The 23081-nt window shown below is 38.3% G+C and overlaps 1 protein-coding gene across 1 annotated transcript; it reads right to left on the reverse strand.

Moving 5' to 3' along the window:
• Positions 1-908: 908 nt before the first annotated feature.
• Positions 909-12765, reverse strand: smfn (small fragment nuclease; the record flags this gene model as incomplete). Its single annotated transcript, XM_040151117.1, has 7 exons — positions 909-1792; positions 3915-3968; positions 4508-4616; positions 4709-4820; positions 9841-9918; positions 10002-10085; positions 12430-12765. Coding segments are annotated over 7 exons (900 nt in total), but the record flags the coding sequence as incomplete, so codon positions are not given.
• Between the last annotated feature and the right edge of the window lie 10316 nt (positions 12766-23081).

A 23081-nucleotide genomic window follows, 5' to 3' on the forward strand; every position in this document is an offset into this window, starting at 1 on the left:
AATATTGTGCTTTCCAAAGGCCCATTCTCTCAATCTCTCTCACTCAAAAACACAATATGAAGGTGTGCATTTGTTTCATTTGTATAAGAACAACTCCAAGAACAGAAGCCTTTATGTAAGACTGCATGCAACATCACTGTGAAATAATTTTTCCTGACAACAGTCAACCAGCACAAAAAACCGTTTGGCATCTTCACTCTTTGTGCACTGACATGCTTTGAGAAATGACCAGCAAGTTTTTAACAAATCTCAGGCAATCACTGAATATTAGCTCATCCCAGATAAAACAGTATCAGGTTTTATGTGAATTCTAAATAAATTCTATCTTTTCCATCAGTTGACAGACATGATTCCAGAGCTTTGAGCAAATAGGGCTTTGAAAGGAAGGAAAGGTGGAATAAAATTCCTTTGACCTGGCATTCAACCGTAAGTAATCCTGTGTGAACAGTGAACAGTATCTCTTACATTTATACCTATTAATACTTTACACTTTGTGTCTGTGAAAAAATGATCATGAGTACAACATGAACTAAGCTCTTGAACTTGATCCTTTGGTGTTAACCAAACAATGGTTTTGATGATCACTTGTGTTCATCTTAACTTCTGAATCATACTTCTGCATCATTATAAATTATGAATTCATTTTAATAGCTTATAGGTTTCATCCGTCTTCATCAAAAACATTCTACAGTTTCTTTTCATTTCTACCTTGCTGTCAAATAGGGGAAGACACTGTGCTGTACTTCATACCATTCCAAGTTGCACAATACCTTCTAGTGTTGATGCTATGGCTCTAATGCTGTGTCCATCTCACACTACTGTATACTCTATACACCATTTATTATTTTATAGTTTACTTTTCTGGTTGTTAGTAAAAAAATAAAGTAATGTAGTCTACCATTTTGTAATAACAGTGATTAAAATTTATTTATGTATGTGATACATGTTTTCATACTGGCAAACACACCTCAGCTTTAAAAAGCTACTGTACATACTGTAATTTGCAGACTTAATAGCGAGAAGCCAAAATGGTTTTTGATGTCATCTCATTGTGTTAAATGTTTAATATTCCAATTGTGAGCTACCTCAACATTTAATTTCACGCATTGCCCTTTGAGACAGTAGTTTTCAATCAACACCACATTCAGAAAATATATTTACTACACATACTTATATACATAGTTATATTTGTTTGTACTTCTGTGTGCAACTCCCTGTGTGAACTCACGACACGTGACACACACTGTTGCATTCAGTATGTGTGGTATTTGGTAGATAAAGGTGCCAAGGGTGCACTGGACTAGACTGTGTTCTCAGGGACCACTGAGTTCATTTGGGAAAATTCAAGTCAAACCCCGACTAAAGATGTCTAGATAATACAAAACTGCAGACTACCAAAGGTTACTTTCAAATATTACTCTTTTAAACTTGGGGAAAAAAAAGTTTCTTTTAAAGAAACTGTTACAAGAATCTTGCTCCCTTTGATGAAACCTCTATGTCCAACTTTTGAACAATACTGGATCAAAGGATCATTGGACAGCTAGATATGAACAGAAACTAAAATCAATGAAGACAATCACTTAAATCCCACTGAATAATGAAACTGCTTTCTTCAAGAAATTCAGCAACACAACACTGAGGGCTGAATACTTTCATTCATGCTTGCTAACTTTTGTTGCTGCCGCCGCCATTTTCTATAATCTTGCGCTTCTTCTCCTCCGTTGATGCTTTGAAGATGTTGGCTCTGTAGTACTGCAGCTCTTTAATGCTCTCCCGTATATCATCCAAGGCTCTGAAGGAGAAAACCACAGTTTTAGCTGTATTTCCTTGTATAATGCATATTCCTCTGAACCTCAAAAGTGACTACAGACCAAACTTAAAGAATATTTTTGCTTAATTTCAACTTGGATCTCATTTTTGTAGGTTTTGCTATCAGTTCTGTTGATTAACAATGTACTTACCCAGTTAATTACTGAGCATGGAAATTTCACTAAAAATAAGTCTGATGAGGCAAGAAACATGACCAGACAGGTTTAAACAAATATTATTTTAATTTATTTTTAATAGAAAACAAAGCTGAACTGTAACATTATTACCCAAACTGTCCATTGTAAACATCTATCATAGTGTACACAACCTGCTTCTGCTTTGACCTCCTGTGCTTATTCTAGTTGTGGACAGTTTTGTCTGACTGCCTGTGTTTTGCCCTGTCTGACTTTGTTGTAGTGGTGTCACCACGTACAAAGATCTCAGCAGTTACTTTGGTGACCATTGCTGGGAAAGTTACTCAAAAACTGCAATCAATTAGTCATTACTCAATGAGAAAAAGTAACTACATTACTAACTACTACAATGTGTAACATTGCTCGTTATTCGGCTGTCAACTCCATTAAAGGTGCCTTTACACAACTCCAAATCCTCCACACTCACATGCTGCATCTTTTATATTTAGCATCTGCAGAAACATAAAACAAGAGACTGCAGTTTAACAAGCAGGCAGACCTGCAATATGGAGGTATACTGACCATCCTACAGCTAGCTTAGCCTCGGTGACTACACACAGCTCTCCAGAAGTCCTGACCTCATAAGCCATTTACACACACCCCAACTTTAAATAAAAGAGAGATGACTCCTTAATGTACGCTTACCTGTGTCTAACATTTACCAAATCAGCCTGGTTTCAGTGACTGTTTAGACGGTGAGAAGGACATTGCATGAAGTGACCTCTATGGACAGCATCCAAAAGCAGAACCCTTACCCAAAAACTGCAAGATGAAACTTTGCCAAAGAACATGAAAAGAGGCCTGAATGCTGGCAGAACATTCCTCAAATAAATTTGTTTGGATCAGATGGGGTCCAGCATGTTTGGCATGGACCTGGCCAGGACTACCACATTGACTGCATCGTGCCGACTGTGAAACATGGAGGTGAGAATTTCCTGATATTGGACTGCATGAGTGCAAAAGGTGTAGAGAAGATAACATTTATAGATGGCATTTTGAATAGAAGTTTGTATACCCATATACCGAAATAAAAGAGGACTCTGAGCCTCAAGAAGCTTGATGGAAGGATTTTTTCAACATGACAATGAAAATTCTGACCTGGCAAAGTGTTTCCCCTGACTTGAATGCAATAGAACACCTATATAGTATATTAAAGCAGAAGGTGGCGCAACAAAAACCCTCCAGCAAAGAGCAGCTAAAATAAATAATCTGTGAAGAATGGCAGAACATCCACAGATTTTTGCAAGACTGCTATCATCCATGCTTAGGAGGATCAAATCTGTCATCAAAAACTAACTATTTAAAAAAATAAATAAAAGAATGGACCCTCACTAATGAAGGGTACAGTGACTCTTGCTGCAGTTGGTTCTTAGATAAAAACCTTTCATTATGCTTTAATTAGTCAAACATTTCTGTTTTTTCAAATGAACTGGCTTCATTCATTTTGGGCTTTGGCTAAAAACAAAAAAAAAATGTATTAAATTAACAAGATGTGTAAATTACTTAACATTTTTGTGATATTGACCAGGGGTGTACTCAGTTTTGCTGTATTTTGTATGTACATGTAAACGCACTGCGGGACAACTCTTGACCTGTTTACAAAGCCTATCGAGTCACGTAAGCCCTAATGAGTTATTGAAGTTCGGAGACTTTACAAGAGTAGTACCCAAATTTTTGCATATGCCACAATTAGTTTATTTTTATTTATCTATTTATTTTTTAATTTCATGAAATAAAAAAGTAACAGTATTATAATATTTGAGGAAAGATTAATTTTTTAAAAAAAGTCTTTTTGCTCCAGGGGTTGTATTTACTTCTTTTCACTCCAAAAATCAAAACAATATGTAATTTGCCCAAGAGAGGCCAAACTTTCGCATACAACTGTACAACGGTGTTTTTCTTATTGTTTACCTGTGGGTGGCTTTCTTGTGAGGTACCATCTTGTATTCCTCTGGAAACCATCGTCTGAAAGTTTGTACAGAACAAAAACAAACCCAAATTAATCTCCTTGTGCATTAAACTTATCATATATAGTCACACTGAGAATGCTCTACTATTTTTGATTTCTTTTGATGTACTAACAAGTAGAACCTCTCTAATCACGGATTTACAAAACCTGCTCAGCAATGCATTATTAAAACTGGGCCTTTGACATACTAAAAGGTGATTGGCCGAGAAGATTATCAGTGCGGCTTGAGTAACAAGGCCTTAATGAGATGAGTAAGGAAACTACCCATTAGACATGCTAAATAGGAAAAAAAAAAAAAAAAAATAGAAAAAATATAATGTGTTTATACAGTGTGAAATGTTTCCATATCATGGAACAGAGGACAGGTGAGGGAGAAATGTGAGCAATTATTCAAATACTTTTTTAGAGCTTTTGATAAAATCTTGTCTGAACAAAACAGGGCACTCACTGAACAAGGCATCATTACAAAGAATGTCAAAGCTTTGCACAACAGTACACCAACTCTCAGACACTCCACAGACACACAAACACTGGCCTGCAAAGCTCCTTGATGGTGCTAACGTCAATGATTCTGTAATGAAGGTGGTACATAAACTGTGGCATGTGCTTGTCCAGGAACCTTTTGTCCGCATGCACAGAGTTACCTGCAGGAAGAGAAAGCATAAGACATGACTGCAGGAGCCAAAGCATTTGAATAATCTCACAGATCTGCTGCTGGTGCTAAAAAGTAACTCACCAGCAAGGGGACATTGCCCGGGTGGGGTGTGCTGTCTGACAAAGGACAGAAACTCATACTCTGCTTGTTCCAGGGTGATTTTACTGTCCCGTACAGCCTGGGTCAGTCCTGACTGAGACACAATTACACTGGCTATTTAGATACCATAACACTTAACACACGCCTTCTCTTACACACTTCTTTTCTTTAATTAGTAGACATAACTATTCTGTGAGGTGACAGAACATAAAACAATGGGTAACCTGACAAGTTTGGCATGACAGGGCAAAGCATGTGCTGAGTACATACAGTGGCAACAGCAAAAAAGAGATTAGGGTTGAGTATGAATTGAAACTGACATGAACAATTTACTTTAGTTCTTGTATTCATGTGGGGTGTGTTTATTAGAAAAGGAGCAAAGCAGTCTGCTATGTAGGGTTAAAAGTGTGTTTAAATCTGTGTGTGTACGCAAGTGTAGAGGAGCAGTAAGGGAGAGTGGTTAAAAAACAAGGTGGGATAGAAATTAAAATAATGAAAGACTAACACACACAGTAGATAGGAAATAAAGAAAGTTCTTGTTGATCACAAAGCTAAAAACATTCAAAAGCTATAAACTTCAAAAACTAGATGTGAAATTGATAATGAATAAATAACGAATAAATAACTATAACATAAAAATCTTATCTAATGATATAGTTACTCTAGATGGCACTGCCCTGGCCTCCAGCACCACTGTTAGGAATCTAGAAGTTATCTTTAATCAGGATATATCCTTTAACCCCCACATAAAACAAACTTCAAGGGCTGCCTGTTTTCACCTACGTAACTTTCTAAAGTCAGGCACACCTGTCTCAAGAAGATGCAGAAAAACTAGTCCATTCTTTTTTTTTTTTTTTTCTTCTAGGCTGCATTATTGAAACTCTTCATTATCAGGCTGTCCCAACAAATCTTTCACTACTCTCCAGGTGATCCAGAATGCTGCAGCACGAGTATTGACAGGAACTAGAAAAAGAGATAATATTTCTTCTTAGCTTCTCTGCATTGGCTCCCTATAAAATTCAGATTAGAATTTAAAATCCTCCTCCTCAACTACAAAGCCCTTAATGGTCAGGAACCGTCATATCTGAAAGAGTTTGTAGTACCATATTACAACACTAGAACACTGTGCCCCCAGAACGCAGGCTTGCTTGTGGTTCCTAGAGTCTCCAAAAGCAGAATGGGAGGCAGAGCCCTCAGTTATCAGGCTCCTCTAATGTGGAACCATCTTCCAATTTGTGTCCAGGAGGCAGACACCCTCCCCACATTTCAGAGTAGGCTTAAAACCTTCCTTTTTGATTAAGCTTACAGTTAGGGCTGGCTCAGGGTTGGGTTGAACCATCCCCTAGTTATGCTGCTATAGGCCTAGACTGCCGGGGGACTTCCCATGATGCTCCGAGCTCCTGTCTCCTCCTCTTCATCTGTATGCATTCATATGGCATCCATGCTCGTTACTAACTTGACTTCTTCTCTCTCCAATAGTTTTGTGCTCTCTCGTCTCTCTCCTCTCTCCTCCTGTTGCTTTCTGCAGGTATTTCTATCCCTGCTGCTAGAGTGTCTGGATCTGTGACAGCAAACCACCTACTGCCCCCATGATCCTGCTCAACACCCACCGCTTCAAATATTACGATTTTCATTACTATTATTATATTTAAGTTTATTAGTATTATTAGTCACCCTAATATTATAATTATTTTTATTATTAGTTTCATTATTGTTATACATCTTTATGTTATAGCTATACTGTGATTTGGCGCTATATAAATAAAAGTGAATTGAAATTGAATATCTCAAGAAATAAATCTAGAAGGATTTGCAATCTAAAATATACGCAAGGTTTAAAAAAATTTAGGAATTGATAACTGGATAGCAGATGGACTTAAAGTACAGTAAGGACTTGCTCTAACAATTAATTTTATAGGTAGGTGGACAGAAATGAGAATTCAACGGCTAAGATATGCTCAGGTGGGTTCAATATGCTAACTGATATCCTTGATTTGTTGGTCACAAAAAATAAATCAGATTCTTCTGTGTTATTCAGATCATCTTTGAACATTCATTGTTCAGGCTGTTTTGTATCTCACTGTCAGGCTGTGAAACCACCAAATAAAAGAAAAAAGTAAAAGACTCCTTGGCCCCTCCCAGGCCAGCTGGCTGTTGGAGGTCACACTACATGCACCATCCTGAGCATCCTTTTTTGTGTACTATATGAGAAGGAACAGAAGAAAAAAATAAAAACAATAACAAAAAAAACAAAAACAAAAAAAAAACAGAGCCAAACAATGTGTGTGTACATTATTAAGTACATAGTTATTATAACGGTTGCAAAAAATATTGTGTTTGGGGAGCCTAATATGCAAGTGATGCGCGGGGAATACGGAAGCCCAAAATGAGGGACAGTTTTTCAGTGATTTACTTCAAAAGTTTTGCAAAGACTGTGTAGATGTAAACATCTATGATGATGAGTGAGCAGTGACTTGAATCTTGATTTGTTGCATTTTTTAAGGATGAGGTGTATTCTATTAATTTACCTTGATAATTAGTTGGAGATTAAGTTTATTTGTTCAGATTCTCTTGCGGGAGTCTATATCTAGTGATATGGATAAATCTTTCTCCCTTTTTTAATAGGGAAAGATATTGTCAGATCAGTGTTGGTAAGATTGTAAAATATAGACATGTTGTTGTGAACTATTTCTTCTGGTAGTACGAATGGTTGACCTTATGTCTAATGACTGATTTGAGTTGTAGGTATTGGAAAAAAGAGTAATGGCCTATTGTGTACTTGTGAACCCTTTCTTTTAAAGTCATGAAAGCTGAATTTTGCAGTGTGTTGTAACCGTGATACCTTTGCCTTTCTAAGTAGACATACGGAAATTCCATGGTTTAGACCTGTAGCTATAGTAATATTTTTGAAGCACAGATGGCGTTTTATGGAGGTGCTGATAAATGGCATTCCTTGTCTTGGTTTCATACCTTTTTTGGAGAGGTTTGGATACATTTCAGACACTTTTTTGGATACATATGTATCTACCCCTCCATGTTCTATACCAAATTATAATTCCCTAATTTTGTGGTTTTTAGTACTTGTATGCCATTAGCTACAAGAGATTATATGTTAAAGAAACTAAATAAAACATTATTTCTTGAAATATTAAAAAGACATTTTCAGCCATTTTGGAGGTTTTGGATTTGGCACAGAAAAAGAAGTCCTAGGTAAGCTGCTAACTAATTGCCTTGTATAACCTTAGTACTTTTACATATTAACTTGAAATCTGATACATTTATGGAAAATTTAAATTGTAAATGATTGATTTTATGTGCTGTCTCTTTTCTCTTCTTGTCAGATGGCATACAAGATTATTTTCACCCTATTACTGTTTATGCGGTTTTCCCGTGTAATGTTAGTGAGTTATTGTAGAATCTTTTATGTCAGTCCCATTCTCTCCTTGAAAACCTGCTGAGTCCGATTCCTTCCCCAGTAAAACACTTAAACGCCATATCTACTTCCTTGCCAAGAGTGGTGAGATAAGAAATTCAACTCAATACCACTCTCATGTCTGTACGTTAAAAGTTCCCTGTAGAGGTTTCTTGTAAACGAACAAAAGTTATGTTTACATTCACCGTTAACTCACCAAAATACACTGTTTGTATCCTTGAACTCTGACAAATATGTTAGATGAATATCCTTCCTTATAAAACATTTGCAAAGCCGAATTTTTGAGAATTTTAAATCCAGTACCGTTTACATCCATTTTTACTTACTGACAGTCTTCTTCTCTGCCGTTGCTGGTATGAATGTGTATTGCGTCACCCGATAGCACGCATGTATGTCCTCGTGCATGTGCACAAGATAAATAAAACGGGGAAGACCCTCATAGAAGAACTGCTCTACTACTAGTAAAGGTTGAAAACGAGGTGATGAGATGATTAGCTCAGCTTACACCTTCCAAAATGTCTAAAACTAATTAATCAACACTTTGTATCCTGGTTGTTTAATCCATAGACAAACAAAAATTTCAAAATGTGGATCAGTGGATTTACCGGGGGTTATGTGCTGGGACTATTGATTAGAAAACTGAGATCTGTTGCTTTACAATTCTGAAAAGATTAAGTTCAGAAGCAGTGTGTTAAAGTTAGTTTCTTGCTCCACCGTGTGGCCAAAAACACCCTTTCCAAAGTATTTATATTTGATATGGAGAAAAGTAAATGATCTATATTCATATAGGACACCATATCCACCAAATATCTGTATTTCAGTTAACACAAATATTTGGAGGTTAAACTACTCAAATATGATCAAAATAAAAAATTCCCCATGGGTAGAGCCCACTACACAATCACTGTAGTTTCACCCATAGAAAGAATGAAAATAAATTTGAAGCCTAAAAAAGACACTTTAAATTGCAGTTACAGTGAGTTGGTTTGTTTGGGTTAATCAAAGAAAAAAAAGAAAAAAGAAAAAAAACATTCGCACTAGTTGCGGCGTAGACTGGCTACACATTTTAACAATACCAATCAGCCAACTGATAGATTGTAATGACATGACAGATTCTCACATCATGATACTGTGGTTCAGTAGTCACATGCCTAAATGAGTGTTAACTTGCATTTTACTGAAATCTGTCACAATGAAAACTCAAACATGTGGTATTTGTTTTAAGAAGAAAACAACATTCACAGTCCCACAAAATAAAGAATCCCTTGTTATCAGTTAGCAATATCGGCTGCCCTAGTTGGGATTGTTAGCACTGTGCATTAGCCCTGCAATAGACTGGCAACCTGAACATGGTTTTCTTTGCATTCTACTCATTGAATTGAATGAGCTACCCTGCAGCCCCCCGAGACTCTAGACATGAGTAAGCTGGTATGGATGATGGATGGGTGCGTGGATGAACAGACAAGTCCTTGGAACTGTGATAGAAAAGTGTGTTGCACTACACTTTGTTGTCGAAATCCGTGTTTACTGTCAGTTGTTTGACATCACTGACTGGAGTGTGGCCAAAATCGCAAAATGGTTGAAATCTGCAACTCATAGAGAGCTGTGCAAAAATCATTTTCTGCCTTATGTGATTTTCTATCAATTTATCTTCAAGCCCCTGACTATATAGATTCCTTACCTTTCCATGATGCTCTTTACACCAATCTGACATCCCTTCCAGCAATTCGTCTGGCTGGTTGATTATTAAGTTGGGCCCCTGCCAACAGAGGACTCATGAGTTTAAGTCACAAGACAGATAGAACACAAGAGGTAGTCCAGTGGTGTTTAGGTTTATATTACCTCAGCCAAAATGTTCAGGTCAGAGTCTGTGATGATGCATGCCATTTCAATGATCTGGTCCTTCTCAATGTTGAGACCTGTCATCTAAAAAAAAAAAAAAAAAAAAAAAAAAAAACAGAGATTTAGTTCTCTAACAAAGGCCCACATGTGCCATTTTTGCATGCAGGCAGCATATATTATCCAGTAACCACCATGCCAGACTGTGCCATTCAGACAATTTGATGAACAAGCATGAGTAACAAACAAACAAAAATTAAACAGGTAGCAGATTCCGTATGGGTGCCATTCAAACCAACCATAAATTGATCTCACACATTACTGTTTCATCTAATGTGAAATTTTTTGACACTGTAGTTGACTGTTGGGGTAGGAGTGAAATAAATGCTGGTTAATGGACCACATGTGTGATGTCTAAAAGCACCAAATTAAAAGGCAACTGGACTTACTGTCTTTATCGTAAAATCCAACTAAATCAAATTTATTTATCCCTTTCTGCAGTCTAAAATAATGTTGATGTGTTTTTAAATGTATTGTTAATAGTTTTGTATTATTAAATGGAAGAAAATGGTCTTTAGGGAAATTTCAGAAACACTCCTTTCTGGAGGTGACAGGAAGGACAGCAGCTGGCAGGCCACCAGAGTTACTGAAAAGCAAAGCAGTTCTTTTTCAGTGACCCATATCACCAGAATCAGTTAATTAAAAAAAGATTTGTTCACCAAGTAGTTCAATGCTTTACCGGAGCTCCGACTGCTTAGTCCCACTCACTGAACAGAAACACAGCTGAACAGTGTATATTCCTCAGTATCCCTGCATCCAGAACCGGAAGTGCTGTCACTTTGACAAACATGCCAAACTCTGTTTATAATTTTTGATATTTAAAAGTTTCCTGACTGAATATTGAAGATGAATGCCGGTTTTTAAGTTTTAAGTTTTTTAAGAGTTTTAAGTCTTTTTAATTGCACTGTACGGTACCACAATAAGGATTTGTAGTACATTCAGTGAAAGAATCACTGAACATGCACCGTTCCCTTGCAGGGAATAGATCTGAGACAGTCTAAGGAGCCGCTGACTATCCCTCAGGACTCACATTCACTGTGTAGTATGTTCAGTGAACAAATCAGTAAACATGAGTGTATCCCTGTGAGAATGACTTAAATCAGTCACTCAGGGAGTGAATGAGTATATCCCTGCACATTCGCTCACAACTGACTGAGACCTCAAATGAACTGAGTAATTAACAGATCGTTTAAGGAAGTGATTTAGTTCAGTTCTTTCACCCAAAAGATTTGTTATTTTGAATGAAACGTTCGAGTGTTGGTGTTATATGATTGGAGCAAGAATAAAAGTAAACAAACTTGCGCTGTAGCTACATATCATGGGGAGGCCGCATGTTGTAGCATTTCGAAGAGGTAGGATCACAACAGCATCTAACCAGACTTAAGTGACATTTTTAGCTAATGTTTAACTGCTGCTAATTAACCATCTAGCCTGCAAACTGACATTACTGACTGCGCTTTTCCACAGTGGATATTTGTTTGGTCAGTCATTCAATGAGCTATGGTGCTGGAGAAGGTGTGTTTGTTCATGTAGCGGGCTGCTGTCTGGATCAGTGTAGCCAGTATACACCTATAATAAAACGCTGATATTAATACTTTTTATTCAACATTTGATAGGCTGTATCAAAATAAGGTCTTCCTCTATATAGACAGCTAGAGGAACAGTATTCAATCAAATTAATACAATACAGAGCAATGTTATGAAACCAAAAAACATAAAATATAAAATTTCCCCCTTATGGTGTCTGATTTTTTTTTCCCCCTCACACAAGAACTCAATAAAAGTGATTTACAGAGCACACGTGTGCTGAAGCAGACAATTAGTTGGACTTTAAAGATGTTGCTCTCATCCATGAGGTGTTATGTCTGCCGGATTGTTCACATCATTTTTCAGTAATATCCTATGAATTGGAATCCTCATGTACAAATATGTGAATTTTTACAAACAAATGTTACACATTTTAAAAAAGGCATTCTGCAGCGATACTGTTTCCGGGTCTTTGTACTCGCCCAGCACAAAAAAAAAAAAAACCCAAAAAACAGCGTTTATAGGAAAACATAACGTAGACGTAACATATTCATGATACGTCTTTAACCTATCCGCCGGTGTGGCTTGTAAAGTTAGTTACATGGCGGGTGTTGTCTTCCATATTAGCTAAACGTTACTGTCATGTATTGTCCCCAAGCATTTACACAAGGCTTAGTTATACACACGTCTGACGTTAGACCGAGAACTGCACATTTGAACATCAGCATCATTTCGACTACCTCTGGTTAGCCTTGCAAAGCCTTAGGTAACGTTAGCAAACTTATATACAGTAGCATTAAATTAACAACACAGCAACAAGCCGGGTTTTAGCCCTGTGACTTGCCTCCAGGTCCACCCACACCATTCTCTGGGACATCGCGGTGGACGACATGCTGAATCTTCTGGACACCTGTGCGTCAAAACTGGAGCCGAATCTGGAGATAATGCCGGGGCCTGTTGCCTGTCCGGTCAGTAGGTTTATTAATCGGCTAACCGGTAAGTCTTCTAGCAAAACTCTAATGTAGTTTGAATGGTACGCTGCCTTGGTAGACCAGAGGACGAACCGTCTCTTCCTGCAAAGAAATATCCAAGGAGTGAGGGCCCATGCCGAAGTCCGCAAACACACCGGCATCCTGGGCCGACTTTCGATCTGAACTGTCGTAAAAACAATTTCGTCACATCATTCCCCCATCAACATCATAACGTGTAATTGGTAAAATCCCATCCATGTTGCAATGTAACTGCTATTTTGGAATCAACTTGTATTATGACCTGCACAAAAGTTAGGGGACACAAGATAAAATACTTGAGCGAAGGAGAAGGACAAAGATAAGATATACAGGGGGGTGACTGAAGGAATAGTGATACAAATTAATCAAGACTCAGTGACCACAACTTGGCCATGTCTGTGGCCTACACACACAAACTCGCTACCAAGAGAGGACAGCCTGTGTTCTCACTGTGATCTGCAAACGCCCGAAAGAGCTCCACTTCTATGCTGAGTGCACCAAATATCCTGAAATAAGAGAATTCCTTCACAAAGCTATCTTATATCCATAAATTCTCCCCCACAAAAAAGGGGTATACTTCCCCAGGATGGAGGAAAGACAACATAGCACAATGCAGGTATATAATAATAATAATAGGTGTTTAACAATAATAATAATAATGAGAATAATAAAACTGATAATTATAATAATAGGGCTACTAATAATCAAAGTCTAAATATTATAATAATAATAATAATACTAATAATAATTGAAGCAGTGTGTGTTGAGCAGGATCATGGGGGCAGTAGGTGGTTTGCAGTCACAGATCCAGACTGCAGCTCCAGAGGCAGATATATTTGCAGAAAGTGACAGGAGGAGAGAGAAGAGAAAGCACAAAACTACAGGAGAGAAAAAGCCAAGTTAGTAAGAAGAACTAATGGGATATGAATACGTATGGATGGAGTGGGAGGGGAGGAGAGAGGAGCTTGGTGCATCATGGGAAGTCCTCCAGCGGTATCGGCCTGTATCAACATAATTAGGGGATGGTTAAAGACAAGCCTGAGCTAGCCCTAACTATAAGCTTTATCAAAAGGAAGCTTTTAAGCCTACTCTTAAATGTAAAGAGGGTGTATGCCTCCTGGACCCAAACTGGAAGATGGTTCAACAGTAGAGGAGCCTGATAACTGAAGGCTCTGCCTCCCATTATACTTTTGGAGATTCTATGAATCACAAGTAAGCCTGCATTCTGGGAGCACAGTGTTGTAGTGGGGTAATAGGGCACTATGAGGTCTTTAAGATATGATGGAGCCTGACCATAAAGGGCTTTGTAGTTGAGGAGCATTTTAAATTCTATTCGGGATTTTAAAGGGAACTAATGCCGTGATGCTAACACAGGAGAAATATTATCCCTTTTCCTAGTTCCTGTCACTACTTGCACTGCAGCATTCTGGACCAGCTGGAGAGTATTTAAAGATTTGTTGGGACAGCCTGATAATGAGGAGTTGCAATAATCCAGCCTAGAAGTAAAGCACTGACTAGTTTTTCTGCATCTTTTTGAGACAGGATGTACCTGATTTTTTCTATTTTATGTAGAAAAAGGCAGCCCTTGAAGTTTGTTTTATGTGGGAGATAAAAGACATATCCTGATAAAAGATAACTCTGAGATTCCTAACGGTGGTTTTAGAGGCCAGGGCAGTGCCATCTAGAGTAACTACATCATTAAATAATGTTTTTCTGAGGTGTTGCGGGCCAAGTACAATAACTTCAGATTTGTCTGAGTTTAACAGCAGAAAGTTGCTGGTCATACAGGTCTTTATGTCCCTAAGGCATGCTTGAAGTTTAGCTCTTAGTCTCTTCAGCATTCTTCAGCATTCTGGCTGCAGTTTGGCACATACAGGAAGTGCTGAGGGCAGCAAGTATGTATGAGAGATGGTATCAGAAGCAGTCGAGTTGAATCGAGTATACAGGTTTGTGTGGGTTTATATTACTAAATGGTCTCAGCAGTGAGCGCATACAGCTACTGTAAGCCCTGAGGGAAACCATATCAAGTAAGTCGCTACTTGCACTGCTTAAAGGAAACTGACCTTTGTCACACTGTACTCAAGTGAGTTTGGAACACTATTTAAGGTTGTAATGCTTTCATTTATATGACAGACAGTTAGTTTGGAAGTATTTCAAAGGCAAGTACGCGAGAGAAGGTAAAAGTTTTTGTGAGTGTCGGACTGTAGAGTGTGAGCATATCGCTATTTCCTGGGAGCAGTATGCACCAGTGTAAACTCAATTTGTATCTAGCTCACAAAAACACCATTACAAATACTCGGTCGTTAATTTTAGGCCAGCACAATAAATAACTTATATATGACTGCAAAATATAAGCAAGCACACTGCTGTTGTCTTTTAAATTTTGAACAATATAGGTTATAAATGCATCTTGGTAATAGTGACTGGTTTGTTAATAAGGTTTATAGTAGCCTCATACTACTATCAATATAGGTACAGTGGTTTCAGAAAATATTCAAACTTTTTGCACAATTTTATTTTGATGTAGATTTAATTTTGAATGGATAAAATTGTCATTTTTGCACATCAATCTACACTCAATAAACCATAATGATAAAGTGAAAATATGTTATTAGAATTTTTTGTAAATTTATTAAAAAATCAAAAACAAAAATCTCGTATCTACAAAAGTTTTCAGAACCTTAATTCAGTACTTTATAGAAGCCCCTTTGGCAGCATTTACAGCTTCAATTATTCTTGCGCAAGTCTCTACAAGCTTCACACACCTGGATTTAGGCTTTTTATTCCATTATTTCTGGCAGATCCTCTCAAACTCTGTCAGATTGGATGGGAAGTGTGCGTGAGCTGCCATCTTCAGGTCTCGCCACAGATTTTCAATGGGGTATAAGTCTGGGCTTTGGCCGGGCTACCCAAGGACAGTCAAAGACTTGTCCCAAAGCCACTCTGGCATTGTCTTGGCTGTATGCTTCAGGCCATTGTCGTGCTGAAAGGTGAACCGTCATCCCAATCTCAAGTGGTATGCACTCTGGAAAAGGTTTTGTCTTAGCACTTTCTGTATTTGGCTGTATTCATCCTTCCTTCAATTCTGACCAGTCTCCCTGTCCCTGTTGCTGGGAAGCACCCTCATAACATGATGCTGCCAACACTATGCTTCACCATAGGATGGTATAATTCAGGTGATGAGCAGTGCCTGGTGTTCACCAGACATAGTGTTTGGAGTTCTGCCCAAAGGATTCAATTTTTGTCTCATCAGACCTGAGAATCTTTTTCCTCCTGCTCTCATTGTCCTTTAAATGCTGTCTGACAAATCCCAAGTGGGCTGTCATATGTCTTTTACTTGAGTGGCTTCCGTCTAGCCACACTACCATAAAGACCTGATTGATGGAGTGCTGCTGAGATGGTTGTTCTTCCACCAGGTTCTCCCATCTCTGCAGAGAACTCCTGTGCTCTGTTAGAGTGACTGTTTCTTGGAGTTTCTTGGACTTAATGGCTTTCTTTTTGTCCTGACATGCAGTGTGAATTGTGGAACCTTATATACACAGGCTTGTGCCTTTTCTAAACTACACACAGCAGACAAATGAAAGGAAAAACCTGAATGAATGAGTGGGGATACATAACGAATACAGATGCTTCCACACGGATGCACTGCATGGTGCAATTAAGCAATTAACTTACAATCATGCTCTGTGTCATTGATAAAAATGCTGAGTAGGCCCAGTTGATTCTGATTTCGTATCAAGATGGCAAGAGGAAAAGATGACCTTGAAAGAGTGTTCATTGTTGGGGCATGGATGGCAGGAGCTTCAGTCACAAAGACTGCTTAACTGGCTGGTGGTTCAATAGGAACAATGACTAAAGTGCCATCTGCATTTAGATCTACGGAAAAGACATCAGTAAATAGGGTCACAGCAACTCTTCCTCAAGTGACTAAGAATGTCAATGCAGATCATGAACAGACTGTGTCAGCACAAAAGTCCATCAGCAATTGCATAAAGAGGGATATTATAGTAGGGTCGTAGTGCAAAAACCCCTTATTACAAAGATTTGAGAGTTCAGAGATGAGGAAAAAATTATGAGTCACCCCTTACCATATTCTTGACAAGTGGGCAAGTGCATGTTTGGCGTACACAAAGAGAACAGTTTAGGCCTGAATGGTTGCCCACCACAGTGAAGGGATCTGGTGGCTCTGTTATACTGTGGGGGGCAATTTTGCTGGCATGGTTTGGGTCCACTTGTCCCCTTAGATGGAAAGGTCACATCAAATCAATTCCAAGTTTGTTCTGAGTGATCACCTTTATGAAACATTTCTATCCTAATGGGACTGGTCTCTTCCAGGAATACAATTCCCCCATCAATAGGGCAAAAGGGGTCACTGAATGGGTTTGATGAGTATGAAAATGATGTGAATCATATGCTATGTCCTTCACAGTCACCAGATCTCAACCTAATTGAACATCTATGGGAGATTTTGGAGTGACGTTTTAGACAGCGCTCTCCACCACCAGAATTAAAGCACCAAATGAGAGAATATCTTTTGGAACAATGGTATTCCATCTCTCAAGTAGAGGTCTTGAGACTTGTAAAATCAATGCCAAGGTGCCAACACTTTATGTTGCAGATTATAAATATATTCCCTGGTTTGTTTTCAGAGCACTTCAATCTTCACCAACAAAGCTATAATATCCACATTTTGAGACTTTTACTTTTGAATTTCTCAAAACTGACACAGTCAAAACCTTAAATTTCTCCATGCATGTAGTCAGAGTAATTCAAATATTTAGAAATGTAGTTATTTGAAGGTACAAAAGTGGGATAAAAGTAAATATTGAGAGGGTGTCTGCCTCCCTGACCCAAACTGGAAGATGGTTCCACAGTAGAGGAGCCTGATAACTGAAGGCTCTGCCTCCCGTTCTAATTTTGGAGACTCTAGGAAACACAAGCAAGCCTGTTTTCTGGGAGTGCAGTGTTCTAGAGGGGTAATATAGTACTATGAGCTCTTTAGTTTATGATAGTGCCCGACCATTAAGGGCTTTGTAGGTGAAGAGGAGGATTTTAAATTCTATTCTGGATTTTACAGGGAGCCAATGCAGAGAGGCTAACACAGGAGAAACATGATCTCTTTTCCTAGTTCCTGTCAGTACTCGCGCTGCAGCATTCTGGATCAGCTGGAGAGTACTTAAAGAATTGTTGGGACAGCCTGATAATAAGAAGCTCCCATAATCCAGCCTGGAAGTAACAAAAACATGGATAGTTTTTCAGCATCTTTTTGAGACGGGATGATTTTTACATAGGTGACAAAAGACAGTCCTTGAAGTTTGTTTTATATGGGAGTTAAAGGACAGTTAAAGGAACCTGATCAAAGAGAACTCTGGGATTCCTAACAGTGGTACTGGAGGCCAGGGTAATGCAATCTAGAGTAAGTAAGGATTTAGCTATGTGCTGGAAACCAATCACAGAAATCTCTTTTTTGCTTGAGTTAAGTTGAAGAATGATTGATGTTTGGTTTGTGTGATTATCAATGCCAGCTATTAATGTCATGCTAATTTAGCCTCAGAATAGCTTCATGCTAACTATTACAGCGAGCCATGTGGATAAGTAGCCTATCAAAATAACACTGCCAGCTTTCTCTGCAATGCAGATGAACTACAAACAGTTTGATTGGACATGATACACTCACTAGAGCTTGATCACCTTCAGTGAGGCCACCTCAAATGAGGGTGTACTGTATAGTGTTTACAGACCCTTAACACCTGATGACAATGAGTTACATTGCCAAGGATGTGTCTTGAAATTAAGCTGATATACTCAAAACTTAAACCAGGTTCTGAAAGCAAGTTAGCCACAATATTAAATTAAAATATATAATCACACAGCACCCTAAGTTTTTGAGGCCATATTTATGGATGGTTTGCACATGGCAAACCAGCCTACAACACAGAACTGACTCATGCTCTCATGTTGGAAAGGAGGACAACCACCTCATACTGGACCCGGAACCGAAATCATCATATCTTCATTGTAGGAATTATTACATAATTTCCTGCACCTTATTCTTATTTTATATGGGAAAAGGGGGGAAGGTTTTGTAATTTTTATTTTTGCTGAGGGGAGGGTAGTCTGCCTTTTTGGGGGATTTTTTTTCTTACTCCGTAAGTCTTTTCATTTGAGGATTCCCTTTTGAGATTAATGATCTGAACACACACTTTATCATTCATTCTTTCATTAATCGAACTGTGATCAAAACACTGAAAGACTTTGGTCATAAAACATTAAACCAGCAGTGAATAAAATGAGAGCTTACTGTTGTGCAGCATGACAACGTGTGCCATACTAAGTCTCACTGTCCTGCACATCTGTGAGCAGCGACATTAAACATTTACTGACAGTGATTAACTTAATGTTTTGCTGGTGCTCTGTTTGGCTCAGCAGGTAAACGTTCCACCACAGTATCCGGCTGCAGCTTCGAAACACACCTGGTTAGTCTGCCTTATTATTTGATTCAGTATCATGTAGCCTCATTGGTTTAATTATAACAGACAGTCAGGTACCTAATCTCATCTCCATCAGATCTAATTCATATAAAGTTTTTCTATGGGTTGGAAACATATATATATATATATATATATATATATATATATAATTTTATATCAAACATCTTCTCCATTAACAGCAGGATATATATATATATATATATATATATATATATATATATATATATATATATATATATATATAATTTTATATCAAACATCTTCTCCATTAACAGCAGGCAGCAGACTGGACTATAACTTTAATAGCTCAAGAAATTAACGTACTTGCCTTGTAATCATTCAGACCTGCACGCATTGTATGCTTATCGCTTTCACACCATGACCTCAATATGAAACTAATGGCTTCTACCTTTTCTAATGCACACCTAACATTCATTATTAACAGATTGTGGAAATGAAAAAGCAGGGTTGATTGAAATAGTTGGGGATTTTTTTATGTGTGGTTTTGTTGCCAACTTGTGCCGGTTTGAAATTCTGCCTGTCAGGCTCTACAATTGTTCGCTATGACAAAGGGGAAAAATCAGATAACTATTGCCTATTAATATAACTGCACCCTATTTATAGCTGGAGTTCAGGACTTTTACATATAAATTACATTCACGACCTTACCATACGAGTTCACACAAGTGCCAGGTAAATCTCTTTGTATTTCAGAGTATACTGGAGTTTTAAATCTAGTGTCTGTGGCGACATTCCCATGCTGCATTCCCATAGCGGTAGTAATGACTTTTATGTCAACCAGCAAGTTTGCCAGAGCTGAAGAGGGGAGCAACCGTAGCAACAGACACAGAGTTGGCTACAGCAACTACGAGTATGGCAGAGCCCATGACACAAAAACCAAGGAAGCATCTAAGAAAGGTTTCCGACTCTCCAGATAAAAAGAAGGGAGGGATTACAGTCTAAAAAAGAAAGTGATTTAAATAATGGATTATTGTGTTGGAACTGTGGGAATGTCTCTGCTTTTGACAATGTTTGTGTAATTACTCTCACTACCAGAAGTCCCAGCCACTTGGAGCTGCAGGATCAGCACCATGGAGAGTGCCGCAGTGCACAGTCCTAACAAATACAGACCCAGTGCCATGATGAATATGCAATAGCCTCAGAAAGGCTAAATAACAACAGCAAGAGCTACCGAATTGGGGATTTGCGCACTGATCATAGTGATATAGGGGAAATTTATGTGACTTCCCTGGCCCAATATTGTTCATGGTGGAGGTGCAAACCATGCAAATATATAATATTATAATTTATAATTTTGTAGTGTGTTGAGAGCAGTAAGGTGGCCTGAGCTTCCCAGCATGCTCTGAGGCACTGTGTTTATGGACATAGAATTAGGTTAAAAAGAAATGTTTGAAATATTCAAAACCAGATCAATACACAGGACAGAGGTTTCATCTGAGTTTAACTTAATACGTTGTCTTAAAGCTGCGTACAGTATGTTCATTTTGACTTGTGTTGCTAAGTTTATTTAGCAACACAAATAACAACACACATTTATCTACCTTTGCTGGTTGTGTCACCTGGACATCGGTACAATGGATCATGGAGCTAGTCTTTGGTTGCTGATCTATTCATTTTTCTTTCAATTTATAATAAGCTACATAAAAAATCTTACCAAAGAAAGGGAAAGGCTTTATGTTTTATTATAAGGCTACCTTTTCAGGGAACATATTGTAATAGGATGTGTTTACACGCCCACATTGTAATGATTTAGAATTATTTGATGAACATAGGATTTTATATCCAAAGGGACGAGATTTCACCTTTTTCTCACGACCTCATCAGTCCTTCTCTAGGACTGATTATTTTTTATTATCTAGGGGAACTCTGGATAAAATCAGTGACTGCTCAATTGGACCTCAAGTCATGTTCAGATCACTACCCTATTAGCATTACTATTAGCCCACCATGTAATAATCCTTCTTGTAGTCATTGGGGCATAAATGCTCATTTACTGTGTAATTATTGGTTTGGATCCATTCTGATTCACTTCTCAGCATCCAATGTCAGAAGGCAGACAGGTAGGCAGACACAGACAAAAAGTAGCAAAATACTGGTGACAGGCAAGGTAACAAGAGGAAGAGCCCACAGCTAGAGCAACAGAGAAGGAGCAACATAGAGGGCGTACTCACACTAGGCAATCTTTACTGTGCCCGAGCACATTTCTCCCCCAAAGTCCAGTTCGTTTGACTACTGTGTTTGCTCTGTAATTGTAGAGGTCAGCTCGAGCCCAGTTCATTTGGGACCGACACGGTACATTGCTAACCATGCCCGGGCACGGAACTTGGACATGACGTCAAAGACTCAGCTGTCCTATCTGACAAACAAAGTAGCAAAGGGATCACTTTGGTCTATAGCAGAAGTGCAGTGTGATGGAAATACGGGCCAATGAGAGTGCGCAGGATCAACTGGATACAACACACAAGAGCGTCGTGATATTTGGTAAAATTCGCCACAATATCATGCTTGTGGATACCAAAGAACCATTGAACAATGTCATGACATGCTGAAAAAACTGCAGGTTCAGTATCTGAAGGTATGCTATGCACTCTATAAATCTGGCAGCTCATTGAAGGAAAATGATCAATTCCAAAGGTATGATACCATTTACAAAATAATTGGCCTTAAACCAAATAGTGAACTTAATGTTTTGGAGTCGCTTTCAGGAACACCTTCTGCACCATGTGATAATGTAATGGAGGACACTAGACCGGCTAGCCAACTAAGGCACTGTGTTACGTTAGCCTATGCTAGCTCTTATTAAACGGCTATGCTGACACTCAGTCATTCAAGATTGGCACATACCGGTATAAGGTCTTCGCCTGGGATTATCAGGTAGAGCTGTTTATACTTGTGTTTACAGTGTTTACAGTGTATTGTACAGTGTTTACAGTGTATTTTGCTTTTGACAGTCACATCACTCACTTCAGATCAGTCACACACTGGTGATGAGACACGCTCCGACCTCTGATAGTAGTCCAACTCATAGAACAATCTCAGAATAGATAAAATGATGGCGATAAGTGGATGAAGGCACACATGGAAATGCAAGAACATCGGTAACAGGTACAGAGGGAGGAAAACCAAGATGCAAACAGGATGTTCCAGCAAATGATAGCAGATTGTTTGATGCCATGGTGCCTGCATTCCAGCAGCACACATCCGATACCCACATCTTCATCACCCCCCCCCCCTTCTGCACTTTTCCTACCCTGCCCATGAGGAGACACCACCAACTTACCTTGATCTAACCCTTCAACCTACACAGATCTTTTAAAACCTTTAAGGTATTGCCCTAGTTCTCCGTTTGCATACAGTTATTATTGTTAAATTGATTTAAAGTTACAATTTAAGATATTGTTATTGTAATTACAATGCTGTTTTTGTTCTGTATTGTAGGTCTGTTATACTAACTGTTTAATTTCAGTGCTTTAAATAGTTGTTTGGCCTACACATTTTCAGTAGGTTTGTATGAACACTACGTTGTCAGTTGTTTCATGTTTTGAATAATGTTCATTATAATGCACGTTATTCTAATTTCAGAAATAATGCTACCATTGCAGAAATACTGCTGTTTTTACACAGCATTGTTTTCCCAATAGTTCCTTGACACAGTTACAGGTGTCAAGCCTATATATTTCACTATGTAAGTGAACATGTATATTTTTATTTTTATATATTACCACTTTGGTGGTTGTGTTCTGTAAAATACTGACTTTTCACTCCTGGAACTACTTCAAGATTTTACTTTGAATAAAACAGATTTTGGACATTAGCCAATGTTTTGTGTGTGTTATAAACCAATAATAAAACAACACTGTTCTTGGAAGGAACAATATCACTGTATTGCCAGCATGGTATGAACAGCGCTTTTCTAGTCTTATCGACCGTTAGTCTTATCGACCACTCAAATCGCCTTACACTACATTCCACAT

This window comes from Xiphias gladius, chromosome 17 (genome assembly GCF_016859285.1).
Source record: "Xiphias gladius isolate SHS-SW01 ecotype Sanya breed wild chromosome 17, ASM1685928v1, whole genome shotgun sequence".
Classification (NCBI taxonomy): Eukaryota; Metazoa; Chordata; class Actinopteri; order Istiophoriformes; family Xiphiidae; genus Xiphias; species Xiphias gladius.